The sequence below is a fragment of the Pteropus vampyrus genome, unplaced genomic scaffold, assembly GCF_000151845.1.
Source record: "Pteropus vampyrus isolate Shadow unplaced genomic scaffold, Pvam_2.0 Scaffold116, whole genome shotgun sequence".
Taxonomy (NCBI): Eukaryota; Metazoa; Chordata; class Mammalia; order Chiroptera; family Pteropodidae; genus Pteropus; species Pteropus vampyrus.
In genome coordinates, this window is record NW_011888897.1 from 1,314,371 (window position 1) to 1,336,630 (window position 22,260).

General features: G+C 44.5%; 2 protein-coding genes across 3 annotated transcripts; one reads left to right on the forward strand and one right to left on the reverse strand.

Annotated features, from left to right (window-relative positions):
- The first annotated feature begins 244 nt into the window (after nucleotides 1-244).
- FOXJ2 (forkhead box J2) lies at nucleotides 245-18,352 on the forward strand. 2 transcript variants are annotated; one of them, XR_002781761.1, is made up of 12 exons: nucleotides 245-1,404; nucleotides 7,238-7,584; nucleotides 8,773-8,847; nucleotides 9,623-9,691; nucleotides 9,876-10,016; nucleotides 10,513-10,711; nucleotides 12,350-12,745; nucleotides 13,152-13,253; nucleotides 13,821-14,030; nucleotides 14,646-14,744; nucleotides 15,608-15,788; nucleotides 15,841-18,352. XR_002781761.1 is itself a non-coding variant. In XM_011365780.2 (11 exons), exons 2-11 carry the CDS (start codon nucleotides 7,252-7,254, stop codon nucleotides 15,694-15,696), a joined length of 1,713 nt encoding a protein of 570 aa, XP_011364082.1. In that variant the 5' UTR covers nucleotides 245-1,404; nucleotides 7,238-7,251; the 3' UTR covers nucleotides 15,697-18,352. The 2 variants fall into 2 exon arrangements, 1 of the variants encoding a protein (XP_011364082.1); XM_011365780.2 differs by having other exon boundaries at nucleotides 15,608-18,352.
- A 1,842-nt stretch (nucleotides 18,353-20,194) lies between these two features.
- C3AR1 (complement C3a receptor 1) lies at nucleotides 20,195-21,650 on the reverse strand. The gene has a single exon (XM_011365781.2). The coding sequence runs from the start codon at nucleotides 21,648-21,650 to the stop codon at nucleotides 20,199-20,201; it is 1,452 nt and encodes a 483-aa protein (XP_011364083.1). The 3' UTR covers nucleotides 20,195-20,198.
- Between the last annotated feature and the right edge of the window lie 610 nt (nucleotides 21,651-22,260).

The following is a 22,260-nucleotide window of genomic DNA, read 5'->3' on the forward strand; positions in this document are numbered from 1 at the left end:
AATCTCCGCAGAGAGAGCAGTAGGTCGATTCCTGGGGTGGGTGGGGAGCTGCGCGGAGCGAGGTGGCGGATGGAGGGGAGTCAGGGGCGGCGCGCGTCTCCCACAAGCCAGAGTACAGCGGCGCAGCTCTCCAGGCGCAGCGCCCCCCGGCGGCGCGACCCGCGGCTCGGCGCCTCCCGCTCCTCCTTAACCCGAGCGGGGAGGCGGTGGCGGCGGCGGCCCGGCGGGCGGGGGAGGGGGAGGGGCGCGGAGTGCGGCGCGGAGGCCGGGGAGGAGCCGGGGCCTGCAGCGGAGCCGAGCCGAGCCCGAGCCGAGCCCTGACACTGTCCGTCCGCCTTCTGGCTCCCCCGGAGCTTGGACTGGCCGGAGCCGGAGAGGTGGCAGCGCGGGGAGCCCCACGCGCGAAGGGAGTGGACCGGACGGGACGGGACTAGAGGAGGCGCTGCTGCCACAGTAGCCAGTGACCCGAGTCCGGAGCCGCGGCCTCCCGGACCCTGCTGCCCAGGCCGGCCCAGGGAGAGCGAGGAGTACGAAAACCCCACCCTCCGGGGCACCCCAGGAGCGGAGGCGGGAGCGGGGACGCGAGCCACCTCTCACCCTGTGGAAGAAAAGACCCTTACCACCTAGGCGAGGGAAAGAAGAGACCCTTATAGGTGGCGAGTCTCTCTTTCCTGGGGGCGAAGAAAACCCCCACACTGGCCCGGGAATAGACTTCCAGAAGTAGAAAGGGGCGATCTTTAACTCAAGGAAGCAGAGTGAGACCGCCCCAGCGCGCCTCCACCCCTCCAAACACACTCTCAGCACTTCGGGACTTTTGAGGCAAAGAGAAGGGAGGTATGCCTATGGAGTAGGCACCCTCCATCCTCTCCAGTACTCACACGGAGAGGAGTCCTTACATTCAGAAGCAGAGGACACTCCAGGGAAAGAAGAGGAATCGGCTTTCAGCCCCCTTCGGGAGAGGGGAAGAACTCCCCCCTCAACTTCCTTGTACCTAGACAGTGGAACAGGGCAGAGCCCCTCCGCTCAGATCTCTGTTGGACAGAAAGAGCCCTCTGCTCCCCAAGGATCCAGTTTGGGGGGGAGGGGGACTCCCCCAAGGGGGAGGAGACAACTCCTGGTTGGGAGAGGCTCCTCCCCTCCTCCCCAGGGTAGCAAGCAGAGTGTGGGGGGTGTGCCACCTTCCCCAGGTAGGACCTCCTTCTCCACCTCCCCCCACTCCTCCTCCCTCTGCTCCTCATCCTCAGGGGACCCAGTTCCCCTCCCCAGCTTGGGAGGCTCAGCCAAGTACAGGAAGAGCCACCGAGGATGAGACTCTTCATCTGCCTTTGAAGAGGGGAATCCCTCCAACCCCCATCTCCAGTGCAAGGTGGTTCCCTTCCTTTGCTGGGGGAACCTCGGAGACAGGTTAGTGCATTCTTTCATCTTCTCTCTGTCGTCTTAAGCACTAGTGGGCTGTAGGGGGCTGAGATGGTGGCTCTCAAGTTTCATTACTGGGGAAGATAGAGTGATAACTCAGAGAATCCTCTGGGAAATGTGTTCTGAGGTAGCTTTTGGATTCAAACTCACATCTCGCTGCAGAGGCTCTGAGAAATGGGTTTCTTAGTGTTTGGGGATTAATGGGATGGGGGTCATCTGAGGTCCCTAGGGAAGTGTATGTTTCCATGCTGACAGCAAATGGATATCAGAAAATGCCTGCATTTTCAAAACTACATCTATACTGTGTAACAGTGATTGACACATCCCAACCAGACTCCCATACCACCCTCCATCCCTGGGCCCTGTCACCCTGAGAGTAGGCCCTCACTAAAGTCATGAAGGCATTTTGTGCCTTGTTTAGGGCTTCCATTGGTATTACACTTTCTTATCTGTAACCCTAGGCCAGTTCTCGAACCCACTGTGATAAGTGCTCCTTTGACAGGAAAAGCAGTCTGTACCCACTCACCAGACATCAGACACCAAGAGGTCTCCTCTCATGATATTCTCATGCCTGGCTGGAAGCATGTCTCTACCAATAGAATCCAAAGGGAAAATGGGAATCTCCCATGTCCCGAGACAAGAAGAAAGGGCATAGAGGAATGCCAACTCTTAAATTGAAGTTCTTCGCTAATACTGGCCCTGTACCATTGCCCTAGTCCCCTCCCTACCTGACTCCTGTCCTTTGCTGACAGTTTCTCAAAGAAAGAAAAAATCAGATCCTGCACAGAAAGAGAGGAATGTTTTGCTCAGCCTCCTTCCAGTCTTCCATCTAAATAAGTTGGCCACCAGGGAAGTTTGATCTCTGAGGAGTTTCCTTTCATAGAAGCACCTAATAGTCTCATCTTCTCCCTTCCTGTTTCTTGTTCAGTTCGGAGTCTCTTATATTTAAGTTTCCCTTCATAAGATAGGAGTAGGAATCATCAAAGTCCAGATTCCTCAGAAAATGCAGAAAAAGGGTGCCAGGAAATAACTGAGCCCAGGCTATGTGTTTAGTAGAGCTCTGCCTTTCAACTTGGGATCACTGCCTTCATGCCTTGCCGTTAGGAAATATCTTCTGTAAGGGATATATTACATCCCACAGCAAAGCCACTGGGAGGCTTTATCTTGCTTGGGTTTTTATGTTTTCTCCTTCTCTCTCTGTCTGGGCCATGGGAGGGCTGCCTAACTCTCTAAGTACCATCACTTGGTCCTGGATGCTACCAGCTAGTAGTGGTATGGAGTGTAGGAGACAGAGCTATAACCCAGGTTTGTGTGACTATGCTTTAGAATGATGGGTGTGCATATATTTCTTAATTCAGGCGAATGTGGTTTTATCTCTGTGTTTTGAGTGGGTATGTGTCTGGAGACAAGTACATGTGTGCTTTTCAGACCAAGCCTCCAATTACCTAGAATTATATGTTTCCGGTAGGCCTCTAAAAGCAGGTACCCCTGTACAAGAACCTGGGGAGGGTCCTGGTAAGGATACCCAGCTGGAAGGAAAGTCTTGTCCTCCCCTGACCATTGAGAGCCCTTGTGAATGGCTCTGTGAAAGTCATCCCAAGCAGGAGAGCCCTGTCTCAGGCAGAGACTGCTTCTTCTAGGACTAATGAGAGAGCTTCATTTCTGATATCTCTGGCCTCAAAAGCATGAGAGTCCTTGGCTCTTAACCCTAGAACTCTCTCCCAAACTTTTTGAAAGGAGCTAGCTCTGGTGTAACAGCAGCTATTTCTTACAAAGTACTTTACCAGATGCTGGAACGCAACTTGTTGAATGGCTCAGAGTGAACAGGATCACAACGCCTCCAGGTGTACTGCCACCACACAGCTTCACTGGTCCTCCTTGCTCTGAGCTTCTCTAATTCTCCTTGCCTCTGTGGAATCAGTTTAGAAGCACATGGCTATGGCGCTGAATTAACTGCGATTTAGAAAGTGCTATTTTCCATATCGTGTCTTATGACTAGACCTAGTCCCCCCTGAAAAATAAGAGATGATGTTCTCCCATTCCTTCATCCTTGGAGTTTAGTTGGTCCTGGCATTGATCAGCAATGGGGTGAGACTATTCCCAAAGGAAAAGCTTGAGACTCTAACATCCTGAAAACTATTGCAAACTCAGTGCAGCCTTTGCAGTGTAAACCACTGCAGGCTTTCTGCTTCCAGTCCTTCCTCTATGACCTGTCAGTTTTCTAATTTTTCATTTCTGATATTCTCTTTTTTCCCCATTCAAAAATGGTAATAGCTACACTTACAAGTGCTTTAAAAATATTTACTCAAGATAATCCAAACAACAACCCTACAGTTATTATCTCTTTTATAGATGAAGAATCTACAGCACACATTATGTTACTTGCTTGAGGTAGTAGAGCCCAGACTGAAACGCAGGCAGACTGACTGGTAATTGGTAATGTAGTTAACTTAGCCACTACTCTATTAGTTTTGGCATTGTGTACAAAGCAGGAAGTTATCACTCCTTGATACCTGACCTTGGCACCATACAGAGAACAATTACTAGCCTTTCAGATAAAACTGGGAAGAAAACTGTGCCTGTAATTTTGGATCTTACACGTCTCATCCCAGGTCAGTCTTCCACTACAACAGAATGTCTTTCTGTTTTTCTCGCCTTTCTCCCAGTACTGTAGTCTTCATTAGACGTCCTGTGGATGTGATGGAGCCTGCCCTTTGGCTGCCTTTCCCAGTTTCCCTGGGTATTTCCTTTCAGTCTTCCAACACGCAGAGAAGAATGTGGCCTGACTCAGGTTCTGCCCAAGCCCAGTGGCACGAGGCCCACCTGGAGAGAGAGGTCTGGGTAACTAGGTTGGTTGGACTGAGAAATGGAAGTACCTCTTGTTTGCCTTTCTAATAATAGCCCTGAACATTAGCCTCATGCCATTATTTTGGGGCGCGTGGAATGTGTGGCAGCCACGAGCTCATTAAGCTTCATTTACGTCCCTCCAGGGATGAGGCTTTGGCCGTGTTTATGACTTCATCCCTTTTATCGAAGGGGGAAACTGAGGCATCAAGACTTCAGGGAGCGTGGGGTGGTTAGGGACATTTAAGTGAGTCCGCGTCAAGGTTGGGAATAGAGTGGAGGAACCTCAGTTTCTGAGGTTCTTCACACTGGGCTGCCCTTCGAGAATGGGGAAGTGACAGGAGCGAGGAAGTGGGATGGGTTAAAGGAGAGTGGTGCTGGCAGATCAGAAGGATCTTTTGCTGCAAGCTTCTTGTAGCTGGTAAAACTGGAATATATTTTGAGTGCTAGGGCGGTAGCTGGAGGGCTGACCGGGAGGGCGCTTGGAGAGTGGTTAAGTTTAACCTCAGTGTCCTAACCTGGTGCTGAGGTAAGGACAGGAAAGGGCATGGAACAACAAGCAAAAGGCTGAGAGTGCTTCCTTCCCAGAAGTCACAGTGATTGGCATGTGCCACATGGGTTCGGTAATTAAAGTCTACTCTCATGCTGCCCAATGTTGGGTGCATTACAAATGAAATATCCAGCTGGGATACCTCCGCTACGGGACCTGGTGACTGCCCAAAGTGCCCTGCTTTACCCCGGAGGCTGTGGTGTTTTGACTTGGTATAATGCTAGGAGGTCTGAGGCTTCTTGGAATGATTAAATGTCCCTGTTAGTTTCTAAGTTTCCATGGTGGTGAGATGAAAAAGAGGGTGCTGGGGAGAGAAGATAAGGATAAAGGGGAACCCCCTTCATGAAGCTATTTATAAACATGCCCCCCACCCTTCCTCTCCTGTGATTCTTGGCTTGCAATTGGGTCTCTGGCTGCCCAGTCCCCTGAGGCACTAAGGTGTTTCCTTCAGCCTTGTAGAGTGGGTGTGTTGCTGGTGAGGAGGGCAGGGTACTAGTGTGTACATGCAAAGATTGCATGGGTGTGGACCTTGGGGGAGAGGGAGATGAGTGTGAATGCTGACCCTTAGGAGGAAGGGGTAAGTGTCCAGGAGAGCAGAGTCACTGACTAGAAGAGGGACCGATGGCCTGGAAGATGTGTTGGAGGCAGGAGAGGACTAGGCAGCCATAGCTGGGATTGAGCTTTGAATGGCAAACTGTGAATTTGTGTACTGTTGTATGTATATGCTTGTACATAGTTTCTGGGTGTGGATTTGGAGGTTACATACATAATACATTTCTGTTCAGGATTCTGAACTCTGAGGCATGATAGAGAAATGCCCTGTGGTGGGATTGTACGCAGGGATACAAGGAAGAAATACTAGTTGCAATCTGGTGGCTGTGCAGGCACAAACCTGTTAGGCAGCAAGTGCTTAGGGGGTTGCTGGCATCAGCTCTAGGGGAGTGCCAAATGGCTACCAAGTAGTTCCTGCCAGCCTTTCTAGACCCTGTAATACAGATGTCACCCATCATTTTTCTCCTCCCCCCACTCACACCTCACTCTAGCTATACCTCTCTGCCAGTGAGAGCGCCCAGGCTGTGTAGGTGGCAGCAGGGCGTGCAAACGTCAGGCGTGGGCGGTTTGGCAGCGCCAGGAGTTTGCATGGAGGTGCAGCGAGCTGTGCGTGCCTGGCTGGGAAGGAGGGAGAGAGGAGGAGGGCGGGAGAAGGGGAGCCAGCTCCTAGCCCCAGAGTGGCTATTTTTAGCCAGGCTATCTGATTGTTACCGGTGCGCACTCAGCTGGGTGTCTCCCTGGCTCAGTGGAGCCCAGAAGGCTGAGAAGTGGGAGGTCCTTGTTGATGACTTCTTCCTGGTGTAGGTGTCTGTGGGCAGAAGCTTGCAAGGGGGTAGCTTTCAAGGTGTGAGGGCAGCTGTACTTAGGATCTGTTACCTCTGTGTGTGACTTTGTGCTCTGTTGGTAATGTATGCTATAGAGCTAATTGTGATGTCTGTGTTTGTGTCTGTCTCACATCTGTTCTTTGCTTGTTGTCATGTAATTTATGCTTCAGATATATCTAATATGCCTCATGTGCACATGTATGTGGGCTAAAAGGGCAAATGCTCAAATATATCTAATATGAAATATCTTTAAAGGTATGGTGTGTGTTTCATTAGTGTATATTTCTATTTACTTAGACTGTATTTCTTTATATGTTCACTTGTGTTGTCTACTTGTACGTGTATGTAAATTATAACAAGTGTCCCATAATAGGAGAATAGACTTTGGTTGATTTTACTTGCTAAGTGCTTTTTAAAAATTATTTCTATATAGTTTTAAAATATTATGTTGTAGGGCTTTAAGTAAGGAGAATAGAAGGAATAGCTCAATTTGATGGGTGGTTTGATCTCCCTTTTAGTTCTGCATGAAGGAGGAGGCCTCTTGGCCATGTTCCACACTGAGATGTAGAATAAGTATCAGTCTATCATCTGGTAGCTAATTGGTGATATATCCATTTTGGGGTTCTGGGAACACGTAGTTGAGGGCTGTGCCATGAGTGGAGTCTCCTATGGCAGGGGTCCCTAACCCCCAGGCCTGGGCTGCAGATAGGTACCGCCCCCGGCCTGTTAGGAATGGAGCCGCACAGTAGGAGGTGAGCAGCGAGCGAGTGAAGCCTCATCTGTATTTGCAGCTTCCCCCCAGCGCTAGCATCACCACCTCAGCTCCACCTCAGATCATCAGGCATTAGATTCCCGTAGGAACACCAGTCCCTGGTGTCAAAACGGTTGGGGACCACTGTGTTTGTGTCTGTCTCACATCTGTGGGAATTATAGCAGGAAGAAACTCTACTTCCTTTAAAGCAATAGGAATTCAAGTATTATTTGCTACCTATAACCAGAGGTAACACTCATCTCTTCTATTTTTTTCTCCCCTTTGCTCTCTTCTCTGTAGAACCCAGAAGAACCATGGCTTCTGACCTAGAGAGTAGCCTCACCTCCATAGACTGGCTTCCCCAGCTGACCCTCCGAGCTACCATTGAAAAGCTTGGGAGTGCCTCCCAGGCTGGGCCTCCCGGGGGCAGCCGCAAGTGTCCACCAGGCTCACCCACAGATCCTAATGCCACCTTGAGCAAAGATGAGGCAGCGGTCCACCAGGATGGCAAACCACGATACAGCTATGCCACCCTCATCACCTATGCCATCAACTCCTCTCCAGCCAAGAAGATGACCCTCAGTGAGATTTACCGCTGGATCTGCGATAACTTCCCCTATTACAAGAATGCCGGCATTGGTTGGAAGGTGGGATGGCTTCTATAACCAGGGATTGTTTTCAGCCTGCAACAACCTTTTTTTCTACTTCTGTTTTTCCTATAACCTTGTCCAGTTCACTTTGACCTGTCTCAGAGATGTGGTATATCCCTTCATTAGGTATCTCAGAGTAACTCCAGCGACACTGAGCCTCTAAGTACAGTTATGTGGACAGCAGGATGCTGTTGCTCCTCAGATTCTCTTACCCTCTGATTCCTCAAAAAGGAGAGTCATTTATTTCACAAATACTGATTGCCACTCTGTTCAAGTCACTGTGCAACGCATGGCATTGCTCCTTCCTATGTAGTGGTAGACATCTCATCAGATTTCCAATGCACATAGTGATCATCTTTTAAAAAATGGTTTACCAAGGAAAAAATATATATATAATTAGGTCTTTCACCAACTGCTCATCACAAGCAAGCAATGAGAGGATAAGTCATTTGGCTGGAGATAAAGGAAGAAGGGGTCTCTCCTCTTCCAGCCAAAGGAGAAGGCTGATGTTTTCAATCTTTCAGAGCAGCAAATTCATTTGCTAATTGCTGAGTAGAATGAGGATTTAATATAGTTCTCTCACTCTATGAATCACCAGTTGAGATACAAACCAGATGATGATGAGCTGGAGACTGTTGACGGCATTCAGTTTTTTTCTTCATAAATATGTCCCTGCTACCACAACCTCCAACACATACACACAACAGTATTTCTTTCCTTCGAATGTGACCATCCTATGGGCTGTTGAGAAAACGAAGGTGAACTGTGCCTTTGTTTCACTCATAATTTATATTTGTCATCATTTGTATAAATAGTTTTAATGCAGTGTGCTTTTACTACAGATAGCATGATATAGGAACTGGGCAATGTGATTTTGAGGCATTTATATATCTGTTGTCAATTGGGTAGAAAGATTGAAAAACTATATAATTAGCTTTCTAGAAGCACATGATAATCAAATTTATAGTCATTACTGCTCATCAGTATGATATCTGCATTTTTCTTACCTCATTGCTGTTGCTGTCTGATAGGTAATCTCTTCTGTCAGAAGAGTTGAGAGGTGATAACTTTACCCCGATGCTTGAACTCTATTGTATGTTATGTCCTTTTGTGTCCCTCTGTGCCTTATTAGAAAATTTTCTGCTTTGCACAATGCTCAAATCTAACTTGTTTGTGCTTCCCCAGAATTCAATTCGGCACAACCTTTCTCTCAACAAGTGTTTCCGGAAGGTGCCCAGACCTCGGGATGACCCTGGGAAGGTGAGATACTGCTGTAAGCGTTGAAGGGAGGAGCAGGAAGGAGAGAGAAGTAGTTGACAACCCAGAGTCTTGTGGTTGTTTTAATCACCCATAAGAGGAAATCATGTTAATTAGAGAAGCAGCTTTATTTTTTTTTTCTCAAAGGAAGAGCTTGGCAATCAAGCTTGTGGGCCTCCCCATTAGAATGAATGACTAAAGAAGATTATGAAATTTTTTTTTTAATAGAAATATTTATGATAAAGTTGACTTTGCTGCCCCCATTTTTTGGGTGTGGCACTTTTTCTGGATGTAAAAGGTAGACTTAATAACAGTTGTACGAATGTTTCTATACAAAAATCCCGTGATTTTTATCTTCAAAGGGAAGAAGGGCTAGGTCATTCTCTTCATTTGACAGATGTGGTTGCCTAAGTCCAAGAGTCTCGCCTTGGATCACATGGAAGGGAGGTGTTGCATCTGCCATTTCCAGCTTTTTGAACTATATCCCACGGCTCTGCTCCTCCAGAATAATCGAAGCCTGTGTTTGCACCACAGGGGTATCTCTGATATACTTTTAGGACAGGTTTACTCCTCAAAAATAGCCAGTACAGTGAGCTTTTAGGACAGATTTACTCCTCAAAAATAGCCAGTACCCTCAGGTTTCTGTGTGAAACTCCAGTCATTTTTCTCATTATAACTGTAATTTTATGTTAAAATCCTCCCAAACATCTACTTTTCCAAAGGTGGGAATTTCCGCATATAATGATTTTGTTCTCCATGGTGCTGATTCTCCCTCTAGGGCTCTTATTGGACAATCGACACCTGTCCTGACATCTCCCGAAAGAGAAGACACCCTCCAGATGATGATGTAAGTCCTCACCTCATGGAGAGATGCTGTTTCTGATCCAGCTGCTTCTTCCACATTCATTCCTGTATTTTCAATCTCTTCTTATATTTGAAGCGAAGAATAAATACCAACAGAGGTGAAACCATGGGTCTTGGGAGGAAGTTTAGCTTCTGCTTATATATTTTTCTTCTTTTATAACCCTCAGCTATCCCAAGACTCACCAGAACAGGAGGCAAGCAAGAGCCCCCGGGGAGGTGTTCCAGGGAGTGGAGAAGCCTCACTGCCTCCTGAGGGGAATCCTCAGATGTCACTTCAGAGCCCCACATCTATCACCAGCTACAGCCAGGTAGGTAGTAGAGGTAACAGGGAGCATAAGGGCAGGTGGGCGGGTGGATGGATGGATGGATGGATGGATGGATGGATGGATGGATGGATGGAAGGAAGGAAGGAAGGAAGGAAGGAGGAAGAATAGATTCATGCATCTGTTGGTTCAAAATTATGTATTGAATATCTGTGATATACTAGTCAGATAAATTGGGAAAGAAGGGGAAAGCAAAAGAGGAAAACTGAGAGGGAGAGAGAGAGATAGAACTTTGAGAAAGATTAAAAAAAAAAGGTGAGAAGAAAGGGAGCCAAAAGAGTTATGAGAAGGCAAAGAAGGACATGGATGTAGCACAGGGCAAGATAAGAATGAATGAGAAAAGAAAGAGAAAGTGATACTCTTTCTTTGAAAAGTTGGGAGAGGATAAAGAAGACAGGCCGGAGAGCTTGGTGACCATTAAAAGGTTGTATTGGTCCCTCATTTAGGACGCGGATCAAGTCGTTCTTGCCTCTTTTTGCAGGGCACAGGGTCTGTGGATGGCGGAGCAGTGGCAGCAGGGGCTCCAGGCCGGGAAAGCGCAGAAGGTCCCCCTCCCTTGTATAACACCAACCATGACTTCAAATTCTCCTACTCAGAGATCAATTTTCAGGACTTGAGTTGGTCCTTCCGCAACCTCTACAAATCCATGCTGGAGAAGTCCTCTTCCTCCTCTCAGCACGGTGAGTCCGCGTTTGGGATAGAAGCATGGTCGTCCTTACGTTTTTGAACAGGCGGTGACGTTTTCTTATCACCCTTCTGATTTTTAACACAAAAGAGGTTGATCCCTGGTCAGGGGAAGCATGTCATGAACCCAAACTGCTGGGCGTTGAGCTCTTCTGGCTTCGTTCTGAAGGTCAGCTGTTTCAAGACGGGAGCTGGGTTATTAGCTTCGGAAAGTGAGTTGGGGCAGCGTTTTTATGGCGGAAAGCAAGTCATTTACCGAATGGCCACTAGGGGACAGCAGCCATTCTCTTTCCCTAAGAATCCCTGTGTTTCATTGCGAGAACAATTTAATTTTATTCTTTAGCATATTTATATTTATGTGAATTTTTATTAGGAAAAATTTCAAACAGATGCAAAAATAGAGAAAATAGTGTATAAATCGTCATGTTTCCATAACCCAACTTTAACGGTTACCAGTATTTTGTTAAGCTTATTTCACGTACCCCTAGCTTTGTTTTCAAGTAAAGTAATTGGATGCAATTCTCAGACATGCCATCCTACTTGTAAATACTCTTTCAGTGAATCGTTAATTATAAAGGCTTTTTTTTAAGTTATCCATTTCCATGATCACTCCTAACACAATTAACAAGCCTTCCTACTATCAGTTTATATCTTATCCATACTCAATTTCCTGAATTATGATGTAAAAGGGATTTAAAGTCCTTATTAGGAGGCTCTTTGAGAGAATACCTGGTTTAGCCCTCTATAATTTCTAGGTTTTGTTTTGGTTTACTTTTAAAGAAATTAGAGATAGGAGTGAATTCAAGATTTCAGGTGAGTCATCAGACCTCGTTCTATATTATGGCCTTGTATAGGCAGCAGGAGACAAATGAAATGATTAAAAGCGGTTAGGAGTCACTTTTTGGAAAATTTCTATTAATTGTCGTGAATTACTTTTATATCCAAGAAGATTCATATCTAGAGTTGTGTTCCGAGATTGTAGCATTTGCTTGAGAAATGAGTGCAACTCAGGTGATTGGTTGGTTAGAAGTGGGGACCATGGAAGGGCTCTCAAAAACAAAGTAAAAAATTAGATTGAGCAAGGATAGCAAAGTGTTCACTCGAATGTAATGGTGGCCGAAAGCCCCTAGCCTCAATCTCTAGTCCTTCCTTGCCCGATCTATTTGAGAAATTCGTCCATCCCTACTCCATTCCTCACCACAGCTCCATTTGTTACTAGTGAATACGAGAAGGTGGTAGGAAAAGTAGAAGGGTGTAGAGACAATAAGAAGGAGGAGAAGATAGATGTTCAATGGCTTTGTTTCCTTTATAATGTACTTTTAAACTTTACCTAACGTCTGGTTTCTTTTGAAACTGTGATTACAGGCCTACACCCAAATCCCTGTAAAATAGCACAAAAAAGTACATATTGCCCTTTTTGCTAAAATATCAGCGGCCGCCACACTGTCAGGGCCCTTCCTTTGTCTGTTTTACCTACCAAAGAGGGGGCCAAGAGGGTCCAAGCTGTCCCAGAACACCTTAGCCTTTGAAGTCTGTGGTTTCTGTCTGAGGCCACCCACCTCAACCCAGTGGAAATCCTGTTGAGTGAAAAATACATCACCCAAGCCACTCACCTGTTTCCTCCCACCCCGCAGGCTTTTCGTCTCTCCTGGGGGACATGCCACCCTCTAACAACTACTACATGTACCAGCAGCAGCAGCCACCACCTCAACAGCAGCCACCGCCGCCGCCGCCACAGACCCAACAATCACAGCCACAGCAGCAGCAGGCACCAGCCCAGGGCCCCTCAACTGTCGGGGGTGCCCCTCCACTACACACCCCAAGCCCAGATGGTTGTACCCCACCAGGGGGAAAGCAAGCTGGGGCTGAAGGCTATGGGCCTCCCTCTGTGATGGCCATGCATCCACCCCCGCTGCAGCACGGAGGCTACCATCCTCATCAGCACCATCCCCACCCCCACCCCGCCCAGCAGCCACCACCACCACAGCCACAGGCACAAGGCCAGGCTCCTATCAACAGTACTGCTTTTGGTGAGTAAGGAGGATGCAAGGAGATCCTTGTTCTGACCCTGGCATGGAGGTGCAATTTATTAGGAAGTTAATAGTGAGTCTTTTAGCCTCGTTCCTCCACAAGAGCTCACCTGAGCCAACAAAAGTTGCTACTTCGAGCTCTGTATTATAGAATTCTTGAAGAAATCATGGGGATTGTTTTACATATTCTCCTGCCTATGAGCTGGGCCATCAACACCTAACGCATAAAGTATAGATATCTTTACTCATCTTAAATCTCCAGGGAGGGAGATTCCAAAATTATCTTGGTAATGCAATCGATAACCTGTATAAATGCAAGAATCTTGCTTGTAGTCAGTCTGCTATTATTTGGCTGCCGTCTTACACTTGACTCTATGTTATTCCCACTTCGCCCTCTTCTTTACAGCCTTTCCTCCTGACTGGTGCTCCAGTATCGACTCCTTAAAGGAAAGCTTCAAGATGGTGAATCGGCTCAATTGGTCCAGCATTGAGCAGTCACAGTTCTCAGGTTAGTGATCAAAGGATGATGACTGAGGGAAAAAAGGGTACATGGTAAGTGGGAAAATCCAAAAGAAACCAGAACAGAAGGGGACGATTAAGTGAAGTTTGAGGACTGAACATTTTATTGTTTCCCCTCCATATTTTACAAGGTGGATAATATTGATATTATTTGCAAATTAATTGTAATTAATTTTGCCTTAACTCAAAATATGGCAGTGGTTCATTCTAGCCAATTCTGTCTCTGGGAGAGAGAAGGCTCTCAGGAATTCAGAAAACCTGGACCACTGTTTTATAGTTTTGTCACCATTTACTGACAGTGCGATTATGGCTAATTCATTCAGCCACTTTGAAATTTTGTTTTATTCATTAGTAAGATGGAAATTGTAATAATTTATTAACAAACGAATGGAATGAGAGTTTGATAATGTGGAGCTCTAACAGATGCCAGTTATTATTAGTAATGGGTATAATCAGTGGAGTTGATTTATGATGTGGTTGGAACAGTGAGATAGGATAGATGGCAGGGGCTCTGGGGCCTCTGCAAGGCTAGCGTTTCTTACTTTTCTGTTTGTAGAACTAATGGAGAGTCTGCGACAGGCAGAGCAGAAGAACTGGAGCCTTGACCAGCATCACATTGCCAATCTGTGTGACTCCCTCAACCACTTCCTTACTCAGACTGGTCATGTGCCCCCGCAAGGGAGCTCCCATAGGCCACCAGCTCCTGCCCGTATTGCTGACTCCTGTGCCCTCACCAGCGGCAAACAAGAAGCAGCCCTGAACCAAGGTACTGAACAAAGCAAGTGGCCAAAAAGGTAGAGACTCTGATGAAGACAGAGAGGAGAAGGGCAGAGAAGAATTGAGAATTTTCTCTTATGGGCAAGATCCAAACCGAGCAGTGGGCCTGGTTTGTCCACCACATTGGCCGGACATCTCTTATATCGGTAGATGCTAAAAAATGCCAAAGAAATAAACCACATGATTCCTTTTTAGACCTTGATTTGGGAGATTAGGATTACAGAAGAAGAGGGAGGAGAAGGTGTCCATTTCAAATCTGTGTCTCAGTAACCCCTATCTGGATGATATGAGGTGAAGTTATGACTCTCTACCATTATATGATCTTCAAACCAGTGACATGAGAGTCAGTGATCCTGTTTATATATTTGTCATTCTTCTAATAGCTGTGATCTTTCACAGTTCTGGTATCTGGTTCCTTTTTACCCTAAGTGGTGAGGTCTGATAGCTTCTTCAGAAAGGCTTTATGCCCACAAGAGCTACAGAACAGAGCAAGGAAGGGAGAAGAAATTAAGGGGAGGAAGAGTATTGTTTTCCCCCTGTCTACTGGACCCTGCTTTATTGAATATAATGATCTCACTCAAGTAACTCTTGTCTTCTTTGGCAGTGAACTCTTATGGGCACCCACAAGCTCCCCACCTCTACCCTGGCCCATCACCAATGTATCCAATCCCTACCCAGGACTCAGCAGGATACAACCGCCCAGGTAAGAGCCAGGAAACTTGTTTCACCACCAAGCAAACGCTGTCTACCCTGACAAGTTGTTTCACTTTCCTCTGGCTCTGAGGCTGCATTCTCTGTCTTTTTGTCTGCATCTGCTGGCAGGGGTGAGCCTTCATGATTCCCAAGGCTAGAGGGTGGGCCACCTGCTAAGGAGGTGTATGTCATAGGAGACTAAAGAAGACTGATTTACTTTAAAATTAGCTGGTACCTGCAATAATGAAAGGAATTAAAAGCATGAATGTAAACAAAAGATGGATATGTAGAACGATTATGTCTAACTTTGGAATCTGAGAGATATACTCAGACGAATAAAATGAACATGGTATGCAAACATACCTGCTTTGTGCCCTTGTCTGCTTTCCTGTCGCCTGACCTTTACTACTGGGGGTCTGGGATTGAACCATCTCTGATGGTAGGAAGGCAGGGGAGACCCTAAATTAACATAAATAGTACAAACTGAACAGACCCTTCACCTTTAAATACATTTTAGAAAAATCACTAATATCATCCTGCCAAACCACAAGTGTTTTCAGGTTTTTGGGTGACATCTGACTCTTTGTTCATGTATTCCTTATCCATGTAATACATACACCAATTTCTGTACTGCTATTTCATATAATAGTGTGTTCTGTATGTTTTTTGGCATTATTACACAGTCTTCATAAGTATAAGTGTTAATGGCTGCATACTATTATATTGTCATGGGACCTAATTTACTATAGTTTATTTCCTGGGGCCTCACCAGACGATTCTCATGGTTTTATTTGGGGTTGAGCTCTGTCCATCTAACTGATAGATAGCATCCCATCCACTCTTTTTCAAAATCTCTTTCTTTCTTCCTGACAGCACACCATATGGTCCCTCGGCCAACAGTTCCACCTCCTGGTGCCAATGAGGAGATCCCTGATGACTTCGATTGGGACTTGATCACTTAGTGCATCATAGAGTGTGGCCCTCAGCCCAGGGCTGGGTGGTGAAGCCTGGCAGTGGGGAGAGAGCAGCCCTAGCCCATCACTCCCCACCTTGCATATATCTATATATATATCTATATATATAGAGATATATATATATGTAGATATATATATATATATCCTCTTTTTTTTCTTTCTCTGTCAGAGAAGCCACCGCAAGATGCTGCCGAAGATAACCCATTTCCTGCCTTGTTCTTCCTCTTCCTTCTTGTTTTTTTTTCCCTAATTCTTTTATTATTATTCTTATTATATTATTATTATTATTATTATTGGTTATATGCTGTCCCCTGTCTCCTGTCCCTATACTATGGACTGTGTCCACCCCTTGCTAATTTAAAATTATCTGACTGGAAAGTGAGGCAATGATAGCTACAGAGAAAGATTTCAAAGTCTGATTTACCTTTCTCTCAGAGAAAGTCAATGCTAATCCCACCTTTTGGCCCTAATTTGTTTTCTGTTCTTATTAATTCAGTCCAGGACTGGAGAGGCCACATTATCAAGTAGAAGGGATCTCAAACACTGCTTGGCAGCCACAACTTTGCAGGTTTTACTCAATGGTGCTAATTTTGTCCTCTGAGCTCTTCCTTGTCCCTTTATATCTTTGCTCCTTACTTCTGCTGATCCTCATGCCCCATCAAGGGTCAGAGTGAAAGTGGTGGTGCCAGAGGGTGACAATAAAATCCTAGAGGAATAAGAGGCCTGGGGTGGGTTGAGTAGAATACTGTAAAATATTTGGAAATTGGGTATCTAACACTGTGTCAAATAAACATCCATTCGCTTTATCCTAGCCCATTCTCTATGGGAGACAGGGTGGGTCTGAGCCGGAATTCTGTTGCTATGGTGGAGATGAGGACAGCTATTCAGCTAAGGTCGGCCTTTTGGAGATGTTTTCAGTTGAACCATTTTGCCTTTTTAAACAAATTTTCTCTGAAAATTAACTGTGGCTCTTATTTGCATTTACAAATTATCCTTCAAACCTCTTTTCCCATCCAGCAAATATTGTCCTCCTTTGGTGGTTTGCTCACCTCTTCTACCCACTTCATTTTCTTCCCTCATTTTCTGGCATTCTCAAGATAGAAAAGTAAGCCACTATCACTCTTGCTTTCGTCACGTCCTAGGACAGGATGGGAATCTCTTTTTTATCTATCAGCAGAACCAAACCTAATCGGTGGTAGGAGGGTGGGCAAAGGAAAATAGACCTGGCATAGATACGGGTAGGGAATATTTCAGTTATTTAACTATGTAGACAAATGCTTCTCTTGGAATCCAGATCATTGGGGCTGAAGCTTTTACAATAGACTGTTGAGGGGTGAAGGAAATTAGTAGTGTGGAGTATATAATCTAGAGGGAAGAGTTCAGTAGGGGCCAAGAGAGACCCCCAGAAAAAGGTATAGGGATAACTTATCTCCTTTAATAAGGAGTGGCCATGATTTTGCTGCAAAGTACTTAGTGTATATTTAATGTTAATTGTTGAATTTAATTATGGAAGGGAAGAACAATTTTACTTCTGTTGCTATTTCACTGAACATTTACTTTCTGAAAGCTACAGGACAAAATGTACAGAATGGACAAGGCTGCTCTCTCTGTGATTTCTGCTTTTTGTTCATATTCTTTCATTTCCTGATGATTTCCAAGAGATTTAGCTTTTCACTCTCCTGCTTTCCCCACTCATCCACCCCTTCTTTTCTTTGTAAGGGAGTTGAAGAGGTCCAGTGAGGCTGAAGTAAAGGGTCAAGAAAGGGCAATTGATTAAAGAGCACTTTATTTCTTTGAAGTTCTTCGTAAGAGATAGGGGCATGAGTGGCTTGAATCCCCCATCGTGTTGGAGGGCAGTTAGTGGGGTTGAAGTATGACATAATATTTCGCGTTGGGGAAAGGAGAATTTCTCTTAGAGGGTAGCAAAATGCCTTTGCCCGGTTTCCCTATTTTAGGCATCTTTTCCATATTCTTTCCAATCAAGGTGCCTCCTGCACACAACTTCCCATCTGTTCTCCCTAAAATGTCTCCTTTACATATTATCACTCCTCTTTTCTGAAACCCTTTTCTACTCAGATCCAGACAGGGTTCACAAGGGTAGACTAAATCATACATGTAAATGTCCCTTGATCATAATTCATCTGTGTCTTAAAACTAGTCTCATTAAGAACTCTGGTGAAATTTGAGGTTAGGGCTGGAGATTGGCCATCAGGCCCCGTGGGATTTTAGCTCCCCTCCACTAAACTCAGTCTTGCTCAATGGCACAGGACAAACCTGGCCCTATTTGGGCCTCAGTCCCACCCCCCCTGAAATGGAATACTACTACTTTTTCATGTTAGTTCAGCACTGCTGGACTTGAAGTATAGTCATTGTTGTTATATTGGGTGATGTGTGCAAAACTGCAGGAGCTCACTGCCTGCAAGAGGAAATAAGGGAGAAAGTGGAGGAGAAAGATAGAAGGAACAATTATTTGGTATAGATCCACCCATCCCTGCCTTCCTCTCTTCAACCCCTATGTTTCTGGTTTGGTGAGTCCTTCATACCACCCATATGCTTTGCGTTGGTGCAGGCTGGGAAGTGGGGGGTATGGTCTCACAAGTTGTTGTTTTTTTTTGCATGCTTTCTTAATAAAAACAAAAAAGAATGTTTCTGGTATTATTTTTTTGGTGCTGGCCTCAAATTTCTTTTTGCCAGGATAGGAAGGGAGAAATGTGAAACATTTGTTTTCAATTAGTCTTTTGCCCCTCCCCCACCTTACACTACAAGTTTTGTTTAGTTGACCAGAATTTTTTTGTAAGATTGATAGGAGAGAAGAATTTGAAACATGCCATTAACATTCCCCTTTTCAAATGCTATTAAAGATAGTGAAATACCATTGGGAGAGGCAGTCACTCTTTGCAGTTTGGTATGTGGACAAGGCCACCTTGCATTCTGAGATATTTTAAAAAATTAAAATACTGCAATTTGGGGAGGAGATGGGTCCCAATTTGGGACTTCCTATGAGTATTTACAGGTACTCAGGAGAGTTTTTCATTAAAAATGAAGGAATTCCAATTTCTAAGGCAAATGGTGCTCTCAAAAGGAGTTGGGAAATGCCAGCTATTGAATTTTTGTAACTATGCCAAATTCATTTATCCTAATATCCTACATATTAACCCCAGAAGTTTGGAACTAATACCCAGGATCTTGTGAGATGTGTTGAGATTTCCAGAAGGCTACTTAATTGCCATTAGAACAAGCCTACAGCTACCCACTAGGAGATTTATTTGCTGCATATTTAGAGATTATGATATATTCTGAATGTCAAACAATTAAAAGGATCCACGAATCTCCAAGCCTTGTAATGAACCATAAGAAAGAAAGCATTTATTCGCATCAAATATATAAGATTAAATTGGAAGGTAGCATTGCGAGTATACATCACATCAGACATTACCTTACAAGTAAAAGAATTCTTAGTTATTTGAAATTTTCCATATAGCACTTTATAACAAATTTATAGTCCAGACCCTCACCTCAACCATTGCAAGTTTAAACTTCTCATTTTCTATTTTTAGATTAAATTATTGTATTCAGCTTATATGAAACTCTGTTGTAGTACAGGCAAACCTGAAATTTTTGAGTTTTAACACAAAGCTTTATATAGAGAAAATGAGAAGGTGATACGGAGTTGAACAATGCTCTTACAAAATGAAAAGAGAGGAAAACGATATATAATGGTTGGGATAGATAAAGTGGAAGAAAATGGTCATGAATGAATTAAAGTATGATGGTTAATGAATATTAAGAAAATAGATAAACAAAAAATATGAACGTGTATGGATAAAATTCTTCATCTTTCAAAATAAGCCATTTTATCATGTCTACAAAAACTATTAGCATAAGCACGTTACTTAGAATTTCTATGTTTTATATCCATGAGTATCCCAAATAGGAAGCATCTGGCATTGTACTCTGCTCCAGACTCAGTCTCATAAATCCTCGTTTTCACAGACATTTTTTTTCTTGCACCTTCTTTTTATTTAAAACCATCCCCGCTACCATCAGCAGCATAACCACAAAGCCATAGAATAAATGGTCATCTTTCACTCAGAACTAGAAGAAATTGTTTTAAAATGAATCTAGAAGGGAATTTAGATATACTAAATAGAAAATTTAATGATGGAAATATCCTTTCACAATAGATTTATCCCAGGTGGATTAGTTTGGGATAGAAATAGACTGATTTTTACAATGACTCAGATTTAGCATTCATCAGAAACAAGACCTTGTTAAGAAGTCTGGGGTGGGGCTTGAGATTTTGTATTTCTAACAAATTTCCACGTGCTGCTGTTGCCACTAGTTTGGGACCACACTCTGAGCACCTCTAGATTGATTCTTTGATAGTTTCTTAAATCCCCTGTTCACCATGTATGTCCCTCATCCTTTTGGAAACATGTTACACTGGGTGAATACCTAATAAGCTCTGCTTGAGTCAGTGCTCCATATTTTCACACAACTCTACTGTTTGTTTCTGAAAAGACTTTGTTTGTTGTACAGCTGGTAGAATGTGTGAGGTCCTCACTGAAAGCTGCCTCTAGAATGCCCTGCATGGACTGCTTTGCTTTCTTTCTAAAATCTTTCCCCATGAAGGCATAGAGGAAGGGATTGAAGCAACTATTGGCAGATGCTAGAGCAATGGCCACATGGTCCCAGGACAGCAGAGCCTCCCCAGAGGGAGTTTCTGGGTCAATAGACAATGAGAGGACACCAAAAACGTGGTATGGGGCCCAGCAGACAAGGAAGACAATGACCACGACCATGGCCACTCGGAAGGTTTTGCTCCTGGACTTGGTGAAGCGGCCCCGTCGCATTCGAAAGATAATGAGGCTATAACAGGTCACCATGACAATAAAGGGCAGCAGGAAACCCACCACTAGCCTCGTGATGGTTATTGCCACCAGGGGTGTTGGAACTTGATTGTCATATGGAAACTGGTCTAAATTATCATCCTGGAAATCTGTCCAGGAGAGCTCAGTCGTGTATAAGGAATTGCTAGAGTCACTAGAGAAAAGCTCTAAATCAGTAGAGAGGAAAGCATCAGAGTTATCCAGTGGGTTAGTTCTGTGATCATCGATGGGAAACCCACTGGGGATTGTAGGTGAGACCTTATCATCAAGTTTAAATAAAGTATAATATGGACGTTGACTAGATAATCTAGCTGAATCCACAGGGAGTGAATCTCCAGAAGGTCTTTGAAGTGTTTGAGAATAGAGGACACTGGTAGCTGTCCAAGGATGATCATTTGTTTGTAAAGAGAAAGCATCTAACCTATCGTCTATTTTTCCAGGCAGCTGAAAAATGGAGTTGTCAAGAGACCCATTTTCCAGTAGATCAAAGGTGAAGTCTGAATAATCTAAGGAGCTATCGACACCAAAATTGTAACCACACATATTATGGTTGTCCACAGTGAACATTTCCCGGTATATGAACACTGGTATACACATTACAAAAGCCGCCACCCAGATACATCCACAGACAGCGAAGGCTGTTCTCACATTGCGGTGATTCTGGCACCAGATAGGCTTGAGTACCAAAAGACAGCGGTCTAGGCTAATGGCAGTCAGCAGGAAGATGCTGGCAAACATGTTGAGGATGACGATGGAGGGAATGAGCTTGCATAGGAGCCATCCATAAGGCCAGCGACCTTGGAGAGCCAAGTGAACCAGGGAGAAGGGCAAGGAGAGGCAGCAGAGAAAGTCTGCCAGCGTGAGATGGAGAAACCAAACTGTGTTCACTGTCCACTGCATCTTTAGGCCAGCCACCCACAGCACCAGCCCATTGCCTGGCAATCCCAATAAAAAAGTAAGGCTGAGAATGACCATAGAGAGAATTACTTGGGGTTCATCCCAGAGTTGTGAGGATAGGTCCGTTGAATTGGTCTCAGCAGAGAGAGACTCCATGGCTAAACTCCTGCAAAAAGATGAACAAAAACATTTAAACTAACATTATCTTTTTTAAAATGAGTAGTCTTAGTATTCTAACTTTCCCACACGATGATGTAGAACCACAAAGTCCCTTACGTTGTTAGTTTTTGTTCCTCGACTTCACACTGGATCACACAAAAACATTCTCTGCTAGACCATTTAAAATCTATTGTATCAATTTAAATGTGCATCAAAATAATAACCTCATTTGGAAGTCCATATCAACATAAATTTCTCCTTTTTCTTGCACTTTCCATCTCTCATTCTCCTCTAGTTTCTTTCCTTACCTAATAACCCCTATTTAAAAAAAAAAAAAAAGAGCCTAATGGACAAACAAACAATAACTTGTAGACCAGAGATTCCCAATTTGAGATCCATGAAAGGGCCTTGGCAAGCTCTATCACCACCTCAAATGATACAAAAAATTTTAACTTTACATATTTTAATTTCTTTGAGGGCAGAAGTTCCATCCATCCCCTCTCCCAGATTTTCAAAGGACTCAACACCACCGAAAAAGGTGCCCTAGATTCAGTTATGTCTTTTGGATGCAACCTCAGCTTTTCCTTTTGCTATCCAATGTCTCAAG

Coding starts and splice junctions, on each gene's coding strand:
- C3AR1 (XM_011365781.2), bottom strand. CDS start 21,650: ATGGAGTCTCTCTCTGCTGAGACCAATTCAACGGACCTATCCTCACAA.
- FOXJ2 (XM_011365780.2), top strand. CDS start 7,252: ATGGCTTCTGACCTAGAGAGTAGCCTCACCTCCATAGACTGGCTTCCC. Junction 10,712..12,349: donor CTCTTCCTCCTCTCAGCACG/GTGAGTCCGCGT, acceptor CCCACCCCGCAG/GCTTTTCGTCTCTCCTGGGG. Junction 12,746..13,151: donor TATCAACAGTACTGCTTTTG/GTGAGTAAGGAG, acceptor TCTTCTTTACAG/CCTTTCCTCCTGACTGGTGC.